This window comes from Rhagoletis pomonella, unplaced genomic scaffold (genome assembly GCF_013731165.1).
Source record: "Rhagoletis pomonella isolate Grant_MI unplaced genomic scaffold, Rhpom_1.0 Rhpom_scaffold_00002, whole genome shotgun sequence".
NCBI lineage: Eukaryota > Metazoa > Arthropoda > Insecta > Diptera > Tephritidae > Rhagoletis > Rhagoletis pomonella.
Window position 1 is genome coordinate 36,422,279 of NW_023458556.1, and position 12,612 is coordinate 36,434,890.

The 12,612-nt window shown below is 40.8% G+C and overlaps 1 protein-coding gene across 1 annotated transcript in view; it reads left to right on the forward strand.

The window, feature by feature from the left end:
* LOC118733545 (homeobox protein 5) overlaps positions 1 to 12,612 on the forward strand; it is a 45,550-nt gene that overhangs the window by 18,973 nt on the left and 13,965 nt on the right. Inside the window, exons 5-11 of the mRNA XM_036462980.1 lie at positions 1,381 to 3,055; positions 3,537 to 3,799; positions 3,949 to 4,177; positions 5,706 to 5,900; positions 9,091 to 9,153; positions 9,259 to 9,371; positions 9,500 to 9,580. Coding sequence (XP_036318873.1) covers positions 1,381 to 3,055; positions 3,537 to 3,799; positions 3,949 to 4,177; positions 5,706 to 5,900; positions 9,091 to 9,153; positions 9,259 to 9,371; positions 9,500 to 9,580 — 2,619 coding nt within the window. The remainder of the gene's footprint in view (positions 1 to 1,380; positions 3,056 to 3,536; positions 3,800 to 3,948; positions 4,178 to 5,705; positions 5,901 to 9,090; positions 9,154 to 9,258; positions 9,372 to 9,499; positions 9,581 to 12,612) is intronic.

The following is a 12,612-nucleotide window of genomic DNA, read 5'->3' on the forward strand; positions in this document are numbered from 1 at the left end:
TATACATATGTATCCTGCTTTATGGGTTCCTTTATTTTTATTTATTTGAAATTTTATTTAAAATTTTTGTTTTAGTCTCAATTTCTTTCTTAATAAATGGGGTAGAGATTATAAGTACACATTTCGAGTTAATTTAAATGAAAATAAAAATATAAGATTATGCAGTGACCGCTTGAAAAACTAAACCATTTTTATTTACAAATCTAAAGTGCTATAGGGTGATTCAGCTTGGAGTTCGGAGTGCTTTTTTGAAATCTCCTTCTACTTACAACATCGACACACGGTGAAGTTAAGCATTCTGAACGTCATATATAATTACGACCCTTCCAATCATCGAGGATGACTTAAACTTCTCGCCAAGCTGTTACTGAAGAATTGAAGAAAATTTCAAAAAGAAGCACTCTCCACTCACAGCTGACGCATTGTAGATGCTCTCTTAGTGTTTAGTAAACTTTACTGCTCTAAGTCTAAGTCTCCTTTCATAGAAAACTATCTATGACCAATTTTGTATTCTGCCAAAAGCTCAGATGATACTGCCATCTATGGTTATTCTATTTCTCTCCTTGTCTGTTTGCAACTCTATATTGAACGTCTTCATTAGTATACTAACCAACTATCCATTAGCCAACTATTTGCTCTATTGCTCGTCGGCAAACTAATGTCTCTCTCTCTCTCTATCTCACTCTGTCTCTGAACTGCATATTTGGAATGCCTGATCGTAAACGTGGTCGTAGTAAAACGATGTTGTTGCTCGTCTAAACAAAATATTTCCAAAACAACGAATTCATTCATTTAATAAAAATTATTTTTCCTTACCAATGCCACCTGAACGGGTGCTACATTCCCACCACAAAATCGTAGTGTTGGCCTTGCATGAGCAGATTCTCAAATGTCCCACGCCAGGCTGCAACGGACGCGGCCATGTACAAGAACATCGTAGTGTACATCGCAGTCTGTCCGGTTGTCCGAAGGCTGTAAAACGCGCCGCCGTCAAGAAAGCAGCCAGCATAGAGAAGCAAACGGCGATAAGCAAGAAAAGCGCACCGCATTCACAAGCGACCATAGCTAATAAATTTTGTGAACTTATTCAGAGAAGAGAGCCAAAAACAATAAGCATATTGAAACCCCTGCAGCTGGAAGTTGATAAGGAGGACGAAGGTTTGTTGCCGATTCAGAGGCATTCGTCTATTTTTTTATAATTTTAAAACACGTAACAATAATCTCTACCCTTCTAAACGATGCTGCGAAGTTGCTTTTGTTAAAGTTTATCGTACATTTGTTTTGTAACTCTCATTTTTTCCATTAAAGAAGTTTGTTTACAAATTCCATATCCTACAAGCAAACCCGCACGCTCTCACACTGTTTATCTCTCACTCACAGCTGTGGTAGACTCATTCAAGTCCGAGCCGAAGGAGTTGCATCATTTGGAAAAGTTGAAAATCACCACGAATCAATACTTGAATAACAACAACATCAGCTGCATAAATAATAACAACAGTCACGACACGACCGGTAGCAGCAACAACAGCACGACATCCGGCAGCAACAACGCACTCAGCCTCAACGCGAATTCGAACTCGACGGCAAACTCAAGTACTGCGAGCAACGCAATGCCAATTATCAAAACGGAATTCAGTCCGGTCGCTAGCGTCAAGTCCGAATACAATAAAAGTCCCATGCACCCGTACATGAACAGTGCGGACAGCAGCGGCGGTAACGCCGGCAATGGCGGTGGTAGCGCTGGTAGCGGCGGCATTGGCCCAACAGACCGTTCTTCCAACGGTGCGCCGCATAATTCAGGCTCAGTGTCCACCACCAGTTCGGACAATTTGCACGCACCGCACTTGAGTGGCGCACGAAGTGCGACCGGAACACTTCAAGCGTCCGGCTACGTGAGCATGCAACAGCAACAGCAGCCACCACCACCGCAACCACCACATACAATGGCCGATCCACATCAGCAGCAACATCAACAGCAACATCAACAGCACCAGCAGCAACAGCATGCACAACAACAAAGCCCACACAATCCCCACCATCAACAGCAACAACATACGCTGCATCAGCAACGTGGTCCATTCATCGAAGACTCATCATCGCTAATGATGTCCGCCGGCAATGGAACTTCCGTAAATAGTACCGATGCATATCGCACCGACGGTCATCATGACGATACGCAGCACCAACAACAACAACACCAACAGCACTACGAGCATATGCGCTATGCACAGCACATGGTGAATGGTGGCGACGGCAGTTTAGGTGGCGGCAAACCACCCACATCCGCTTACGGACAGGAGATGCTCACCGCCAATGGCGCACCCACCAATACACTATCGCCCAATGCGCGCCCCTACGATACGAATCCACCCACATCACTATCGTCTGCAGCCGCAGCTGCCGCTTACGCTGATGCCACGAGCGTATCCAGTGTTTCCGGCATGCCTACAGCCTTCGAACGTTACGACCCCATCTGCAATGGTCAACGTCAGGGGCCACCATCCAATATGTACCACTATCTGCCACAGACAGCGGACGACTTGCAAGCGCAGCAACAGAAATACTTGCAGGAGCAACAAATGTTAATGGCCAAGGCGGAGCATGATGAGCTCGCCAATGGTGGACCAATATATCCACGTCCCATGTATCACTATGATCCGAGTATGGGTCCATTGCCACCGGGTTTTTCAGCTATTAATTTGTCGGTGAAAATGGCGGCAGCACAAGCAGCAGCAGCTGCGGCGGCTTATCAAAATCAGCAGCAGCAACAGCAGCAGCATCAGCAGCAACAACAACAACAACAGCAGCAGCAACAACCGAAGCAGAGTGGTTCACCATCACCGCCTGGTGCACCGGTCGTAGACTTGTCAGCCTCCGCGTCGGTAACCTCGTCCAGTCCGCATGGTTTCAACTCGCCAGCATCGCATAACCAATACAGTCAGCGTATGGGCGCGGGCAGTCCACAGCCAGGAGCGAGCCCGAACATAGCCAGTCCACAAGTGCCAAGTCCGCAAGGACAAACGTTGGACCTGAGCGTCACACGTCTGCCACACAGGTAATTTTGAGAAACAGAAAATTTCTGGAGATATGAACATCAAATGCTACTTTTAGCTGTCAAATGACAAAATTCGGTTGGGGGAACATATTTCGAATTAGATTTTTAGGGTGCTAGCAGGTTGAACTAGGGTCGCAGGGAAAAATAGTATGCTGATTCCACTCTTATTTCTCAGCAACAAAGTTCAGGATGCCAGTGACCTTTCCATAGGTCCAATCCAGTGGTGCATTGCAATATGTTTTTAGGTTAGTGCCTCTGCGGCACCACACTGGCTGGAGACCGCTGTAATTATTTAAGTTTGCGCTTTAGGAAGTCTTGAGTTTACTTACTTTGTACACTGAAGTCAATTAGATCCTCTTTAGTCCCGAAAACATTCCAACACATTCCGCACCTTAAACCACATTCCTCAAAATCTAACAACACAAAGTTCAATCAAATTACTTACTAACTAACCACATTTTTCTTTTTCTTCTTATTTCAGTATTATTACAAGTCCTCAATATGGTGCACACCCCGACGGTCTAGTCGTTGGACATCCACAAGGCTTTGGACCAGGTCTACCACCCACAGGTGCCAACGGCGCGCCACGTTCACCACAAATGGAGCCCGTCGATTTCAGCGGTCCACCAAGACCACTCGGTTTTGGGCTCGTCGGACATATCGGCGGACCGCGACCGTACAGTCGTGAGTCTACGCCGGACAGTGGTGGCTCACACTACATCGATAGCTATCGCGATCCAAGTGGTAAGTGGCTGGAAGAGCTTTTTTTTAGTTTTTTTATGAAGCGCAAATTTCTCTGCTCACAGCGATCGATTAAAAAATGTAAAGTTCTTGTTTCTCCTTTAACATATTTCTTTGACTTCTCTTCTCACCATCTTCCCCACAACAATCAGGCTATTCACCTCATCCCGGCTATGGCATGGTTGTACAGTCTGATTATCCCCCGGCCGGCTATCATGGCTACGGTCCAGCCGCATATCAATGCAGCAATCCTTATGCGACTGCTGTCGGTCCCGGCGGATATCCGACACCAGTGTCAGGCGGCTACTCACCCAGTCCGGCGTCGTGTTACTCCATGCCACCGCCACAGCATATACCGCAACATGACAAGACAAAGGATAGGTTAGTCGAATGGCAAGTCAAATCACTTTACTACTAACAGCTACTTTATTACTACTAGCTATGTTTGCTTAGCAGCTACTTACTACCTTACTTGCTACCGCTACTAACACTTTTATAGACACACGTGTACATTCATATATACATACATACATACATAAGTATGTATGTCCTTTTTTAGTTTTGCATGCAAGATTTCTATGCACTGAAAATAGTTCAGCCAACCCCTTTGAGCATTGCGCTTGTCGGACCACTAGCATCATCACTGGCATAGGGGCACAGGAGGCACACCGATCACCGGAAAGGACACTAGTCTCGTTATTACGTTAATGAAAAGAGCACAGGCAAGTGTCCTTGCCAACGATGTATGCGCATGCAGCAGGAAGATGAGAGGTCCTTTTAGTGGTGCACATATACATATGGTGGGTGGTACACGAAATATTATGGAGAAAATATTAAAATATGCAATAATGACACTTATCAGACGAGTTTTGCATTGACAAAGGACCATTGTGTGTTGTGACATTGTCGAACGTCGGCAACGATAATGAAAACGAGTGTTGATGGCAGCTGATGGGTACGAAGGAGCTGCAGAAAATTGTATCCTTTTTGCTTGACTTTAATATTTAAAAAGATGTGTGGCCCCCAAATGGCAGAGTGGCAATAAATTGAAATTACTAACAAACGAGCGGGCACATGCCGGACAGGTGGTGTGCAATGGACGAGAAGTGGAGGGTGTGTGCGATGCAAGGAAAGGCCGGCAGTTGATGGGAGTGCCTGTGCTCAGATTGTGCTCTAACTAATGTAGTGCTTTGGCTACGAAAAATCAACTTTAAAGCGCTTGGATTGCTTGAATCTTCAATGTGCTTCTGTGTTTTTTAAGTGACTACTTTGATTTGAATGAAGTAAGAGATTATATGGAAAGCTTATTGGTCGCTCGAGAGAAACACCCGCATTGTTCTGCTGAGATCCAATTTGATAGTTGGCTTTTCGAACGCTTCAATACATCTGACAGTTAGCTGCTTTTGTCTTTATTCGAGCAGCAAGCGGGCAAGTGGCACGGCAGTTGGTTGGCTTAAACTTTTAAGTGCGCACTCAAGTGTACGCTGACCAATTGATAGTTGCTGGATAAACGGGTTTACCAGCTTAGCTTTCAGAGTGCGCACACACACACACACACACATACTACAATATATTTTTACTTGCTTTTCATCGTATTTTGCCTGCTCCTGCTGCTGATGCTGCTGCTGGCAATGATAAGTTTGCAATTTGCTAGATAAATTTATCAAATCCAAAGCGAACTTTCAATAGCCAACTTTTGCAGCGAATTTATTTGCCAACGCCGATTGATTTTAGCCATCAACTATCATTGCAGTGGGTTAAGTGCCTACTCGAGTATGCTTGCGGGGTTGGCTTGTTTGCTTTAAAGTTTGCATTGCTTGGCTGCTTTTCCTCTTTTCTTTTATTTGGCTAACTTGAATGGTTTTTTTTTTTAAATTTTTTTTCTATGTTTCTAATCTCTTTTCAATAGCTTGACTGGCTGTACGCGCAGCGATCGAAATCATTTGCAGCCACACTCGCAGGAACTGAAATGCCCCACGCCAGGCTGCGATGGTTCAGGTCATGTCACTGGTAACTACTCATCACATCGCAGTCTATCGGGTTGTCCGCGCGCCAACAAGCCGAAGAGCAAGCCACGCGATGGACAGGACTCGGAGCCGCTTAGGTAAGATTTATTTACTGAATCTATATTTTTGAAGTGTGAGGTTTCGAGACAACGCTTTGTACTGAGAGTGGACGTTAGTACCCATTGTCTTGACGTCTGTCCAAATGATTTCAATTCACAATTAAGTCTTTCCTTGAACTCGAGAAATGAAAAAGTCGAAGTAGGCAGATATTTTTCTTAAAAATTTGTATCCTTTGTCTTCGATACCTTATAAAAAGCACAACCTTATGGTAAATTCTATTTACAGATGGCTACATTATGTTAAAGCTTCAAAAATTTAATTTTCAAAAAGCTGTAATTTCGTGGATAAGTCGACTTTCAAAATAAAATTTATCTTCTGGGACGTTTTTTTCGTAGAACACATTAACCCGCTAGCTCTTAGCAGAACGAGTTTTTTGACCATGTTTTTAAGAGATTGACCGCTAGAGGGTTAAAATGTTCTACAAATAGTTATGCAATAAATGTCACTCGCGACAAAAGAGTAAAAGAACTTTTTCAGGTTGATGGGGAAGAGTAAATACAAAAAAGAGTAAATACAAAACCGATTAGATTTTTAATATTTCGAATAATAAAAACCGGCTAAATTTTCTTCAATTTTTTTTTAAGTTGAAATAGCTGGTAGTTTTCGCCTACTATAGAAATTAGGGCATGTATTAAACACAAACATAAATTTCAAATTTACCGTTTAATCTGAAAATTACCGATCAATTACGGTGGGTCCTGATATCTTGCTGAACATCTTAAAAAAACTCACAAAATTCGAAACTATCCCCCGAGACTTGAAAGTTTTCCGAAAAGAACAAGAAATTTAGCCACCAACTTGAAGAAAACTAACTACAGAGCACTAGAAAAGCTTAATTTACACTGGCGAAAGCTCGTTCGATGATTTTTTCAAGTTTGCATCGGCAACAACAACATCGAAAGCTCATGTCCGCTTAGGATCCCATAGGTCCAAGTAAGCCTCAACTGGTCGATAATGGAGTTCTGAGTGCAGAGCGCCAAGGGGAGATTTTTTCAATAAGAGTACACTGGCACTCTCCGATTGAAAACTGCGGCTGTCTATAAGTCCGAGGTAGGAAAATCCCAGCGATACTCATGGAGAAAATTCTGCGAATACGTCAAAGGCTGCCATGAATCTTTACGCGCCTTGAGATCCTTCACGTTCGCTATAGCCGAGTGGTTAAAAATGCATACTACCACTCCGTAGGATCTGGGTTTCATCCCTGGTCTAAGCAACATTCAAAAATTTACAAAAAATTTTTTCTAACGTATAATAATTTACAGTTATTTTTTTAGCAGTTTAACTCGGCCAAATATTTTTTAAGGCCGAAATAAAAGTCTTTCCTAATAATAAACAAACCGCTTATCCAAATTAAACAAGTTTGGTATAAAATGAAATGTCTAAACGAGAAAAACCACCTATTGAAAAATATTTCAATAAAAAATGTTATTTAATTACGTTATTTAATTAGAACAAACATTGCGTCAGGTATATGAATTTCATTTGTATTGATTTAAAAAAAAAAATATATAAATAGAGTGTGTAACCTTCGTTTGTTATCTGTTTAAAAGCTATTTCGGGTCTAACTCCTTTTTATCCATGAATAACTGTTATTTTCGGGCCATGCATAAAACCATTTGCCATTAGGGGTTGGCGTAAAATTGTAAGTGCCAAATATTCCTTACTTCTTTATAAGAATTTTGAGAGCGAGGGTTGGCAATTGGGAAACACGAGAGAGAGGAATCCCTTGATATTTTCTTAAATTCGCATTTCCTAACAAATCCTGAACCATGTAAATAGTATAAGCCCATTGGGCTGCTTTGTTTTCTTCTGCAGAGCTTTTGGAAAAATGCGGCTGATAAACTGTGTTAAGGCTTTAAGCTATCTACGTTAGCTGGTCTCACGTATCTTCAAAGGATTTCAGACTTATCTGATCCCTGCTATTGAAGACCATCGGGGCCCTGATTGACTTTTATATACTTAAAATACAAAATTCCTTGAAAGTGGGTGAGTCTCTCTCAGTACGCATACTCGAAGGGTAACTCAGTGGAATATGACTTGCATAGAGGAGACAGGTTCGCATATTTGGGCATTGTTCTGAACCACAAGCCCCCCTGGAAGCCAAATTCTTGAGTATCGAGTAAAAATCCATCAGTTGCTCTATACTAATTTAATAAAGCTATTGAGAAGAGGTTGTCCTCTCTCCAAACCATTTCCAAGCCAATTTTCTTGTATGGGGTGGTTATCTGCTGTAATACACTAGAAAATTAAATTTTAATACATATGCTAAGTCCTACTCTTTTTAGACTCAGAGAGTCACTCTGCACGACTCCTACTCTAAACCGTGCAGGTACGTCTGCCGAAGTGTACACCGCCCCAACAGGCTAAGAAACACTGAGTTATTCTACAACCCACCGTATGAGTTCACATGAAGAAATTAATCGGCGTGTGCCAAGGCTGGATCTAATTGGATCCTTCTCTACATTTATCCCTCTAAAGGGTCGAAGTTGAATGGTAGAATTAGAGTAAGTTGTTTGTCCCTCTACGGCTTCCAGATACTGGTACTGCCTGCTTGATCTCGCAGTCACCTCGGATTACTTCCAAATCGGGCTTATTTCGTTTCTAGGGTAGAGCAACATTCCATGCGCTGCTTGGCTGATATATTGTCTAGGCAGGGCACCCTTTAGGTCATCAAGGAAAGAGTCAATCGGAGTTCCTGCGGCAACTTGCGAACTACATACTTTTGGCAGGGTTTACAGTCGGCTCAGTGAGCGCTGGGCGAAAACCCCGACATTCAAATTTTCAAAGTCCTTCAGGCCGGATAAAGCGCAACCTAAAAACATTTTCAGCTGGCTTACCGACAACTCTTGGTGCTAACAGGAATCCTGGTTAGGCATCGCTGAATAGGAACCCTTTCTTGTAGCTTTTTGAAAGATGACGAGGTAGATTCGTGTCAGCGTTTCCTCCTCAGCTTCTCTGATTGTGCATGGCTAAGGTTTGAACATCCCAGCTCGCATTTCATCAACACTCCCGAGTAACGCTATGGGACGAATTCTTTTAAAGGGCCAAAGTTTCTTACTTATTATTGAATTTAAAAGAATGCTAAATACGCTTTTAAACAAGAAGAATTAGTTAGTAAAAAAATAATCCTAACAAATTTTATAGCCTCGAATTCCATTACCATTTCAGATGTCCCATACCTGGTTGTGATGGTTCTGGCCACTCCACTGGCAAATTTTTATCGCACAGAAGGTAAGCATTACTACCTTTTCATATGTATGTATGTATGTTTGCAATTATAGATTTTGCTACACACCACCCCACTCACACTCCTTTCTTCTCTCTCTTTCTCTGCAGCGCCTCCGGCTGTCCCATCGCGAATCGTAATAAAATGCGCGTACTTGAAGCCGGCGGCACCGTAGAACAGCATAAAGCCGCCGTTGCTGCGGCGACTGCGATGAAGTTTGACGGTGCGTATGCTCAACATTTTGGTAATGTCTTACAAATCAACTCGGCAGCAGCGGCACAACATACTAACCCTGGACTTTTTTTGTTTTTTTTTCGTGTGCGTGTTTTATTTTTTACATTTCACAAACAGGTTGCGGCAGCGCTGCCAGTCAAAGTATGAAGAAACCCAAATTCGATGATGTTACAATGGTCTATCCAAAGGGCTATACAGGTATGCCTATACAACTATTGTGGATACATATTTTTGTAAATAAAAACTTTTGTTTTATTTCGAACACCACTAAAAAGTACTTACATAAAATCACTTTATGCTTTCAGTTTCATATGTGTGCGTGTGCTAACAAATATACAAAATTTTTTTATGAATTTTAGTAAAGAATTTAAATTTCTTTCACTTCCTTAACTTGTAGTTGTGTCTTTGGTTTTTATGTTTATTTGTTTAGTTTTTTTTATTTATAATTACTAAACTAGTTTATAGAATTCTCTAACTTAGTAACTCCAGTTATTGTATGACCTACCTAAGAAACATACGAAAAAAATTCTAATATTAATTTCTAATTATTCTCTCGTTTTCTTTCTTTTTCTTTCTTCGTTTCGTTTCATGTGGATTATTTGTGTTTAGATTACGCGACGTTTTGTATCGGTGCCGAATATCTGCTCTAGAATGAACATTATGATTATTAAAACTAAATTAATACAACATATATTAAAATGTCATCATAATACATACATACATACATAGTTGGAAATTTTTCAAATATGTTCTAAAATTTAGATTTGAATTTGAAAAATCTTCACTTATAAGAATTTTACACTGTACCTTATCTGAATATCGTAACGACAATTATCCGAACAAAAACGTTCCATATTGAATCACCTACCCACCGATCGAATGCAATGAAAAACAAGGTAAGCGTTAATAGTCAGTCTTCGTTTTTTAATACTCATAAATATGCTTAAAATCACATTACTTAGTTTGCTAAAAATATATTTTATGGTGTAATGCCCTTAAATTGAAAAACTAAAAAAATCGATATTCGTGAGTAAATTTCATTAAAATTTTGATTGTTTAGTATCACTTTCGCTGTCTTCGAGGCTTTTCCCACAATAAATTTTCCACACTAATAATTTCTGTTTTCACATTTTAAAAAGGTAAAAATAAAAAAAAAGTCTAAATATTTTTTAAGCTGAAAATATTAAGGGCAATCTTAAAAAACCAATTTAAAAATTAAATGTCCGTTGAAAACTCCAAACAAATACCGAAAAGATCCATTTAAACTACGTAAAGTGACAAAAAATTAAAAAAAAATATCTCATATAACTTCGAAAATCTCCAAAAAGTTACAAAGTAACCCAAATTCTCCCCAACATTTCACAAAAATTTCAAGAAATTCCGAAATAATCCAAAAATGTCCCAAAAAAATCTCCTAAAGTCTCGAAAAAGACTCGACAAATCTCGAATCACTTCATGCCTAAAAACCAAAAAGCAAAAATTATCGAGTGTTCGTGCTCAAAATCTATTTTACATCAAAGTTTTTGGAATACAGGAAATCCATACTTGAAAATTTAATCGATACCAATGGACAACTTACCCACCAATTTTTACTGGGCTGGATACCGAGGGTATGAGTGATATGATACCATTGACACCCTAAAAAACACTAACCGGCTATATATGAACAATTCAGGAAACACTGGATTGCGTGTCTAGGGCAGAGACAACTGAATAACTCAGTGTGAGGGCAGGACCAGGTAGAATTTATTTGCATAAAAATGTATTAAAGCAAAAATATTTTGGGTAGGCGTCGGAGCCAATGATAACCATCAGTTACCACCTCTGCATGGTTGTAAGTCATGCAGAGTCCCTACGGCTTGTAGCGCTGTGGCTTTGCCGCTTAAACTCTGTAAGAGTTTTTGTGGCTGTGCGTCAAGCGGAGTGTTGAGCACCGGTTATTTATTTAAGTTAAAAAATTGGGGAGGCGCTGTGGCCAATGGTAGCTCTTGTACCACCTCTGTATGCTGAAAGTCATACAGAGCCCCTACAGCTTGTAGCGCTTTGGCTTTTGCTGTTTAAAACCACTCCGGAGGAGTGGTGATGCATCATGCTGGATTGTTGAGCATGATTTGGGGTGCCAGCAATTAACTACTTTAGTAGGTTTTGTTCTGCGGCAGTTGAGAAGTGCATAAAAAAATGCATACCCAATAAAGAACGAGCGAATTATTTTTAAACACAAGTGCGTGTGTTTATTCGCTGCACTTGGTTTTGGGCGGGAGTGCAATACAAGTACATGTGTGTGTTCGCTGTTCTTTGTTTATGCGGGAAATGCATAAGTCGCTTAAACAACAACCAAAGCGATTTATCTGTCCATCTCTAGAGGATCCAAAAAACTTCTTAATTTAGGCAGAAAGAATCTCCGAACTCTCACTGAGTATTTCACGAGACTCAGCGCCCTTCTGGCGCTTCTGTAACCTGGACCAGAAAAAGCGCATGTAATTGCTAGGCTAATATAAAATTTGTTTGGTGAAAGCTGTAAAATTACAAGAAATAGAACAAAAACTTAATTAAAAAATATAAAAATTAAACATTTTTTCTGGTCTTTAGCGTACATACGAGATTTCAGTCTTGGCCTATTGTGACTCTTTTTGGTCGGAATTAACAAAAAAAATAAACGCGAGCAAACGTTCTACGTGCTGTGCATTGAACTATTTCGTGTGTATTCGGACCAGATTGTTGGGTTCTTCAACACATCCCAGTCTAAGCCTCATACCTAATCGTTGCAAAGCCAGAGCAAAAGCACAAAAAGTGGTCCGCACTCTCGGGTTGTTATATATATGTTTGTATATTCCGATCACAGTCAGGCGTTTATGCGACAAGAAATGACCGGTCATCAGTCCCACAAGTTGTCTACAATTACACAGACCATCCGGAAATGAGTACAACATGGCCGTAGGGGGGAGTGCCAAAACAAGGAGAAGGCCAAGGAATGCTCATTTTCACGCAAATTTCTCAGGAGCTTCCGTGTGACATGGCACCCAAAGTAGAAGAGATTCGTTTTGTTTTCCAAGCTAATTTAGTAGAAATTCGCATTTTAGAGGACTGATCAATACCTTGAGTGCAGTTTTAATGTTACTAAAGGCATCTGCCCACCTATTTTTTCCACCACGTAGTCCATGGGCAAGAGAGTCGTGAATATTTTCCCCTTTACCTTTGATATAGTCTTCATATCCTGGGAGAGTGTCAGT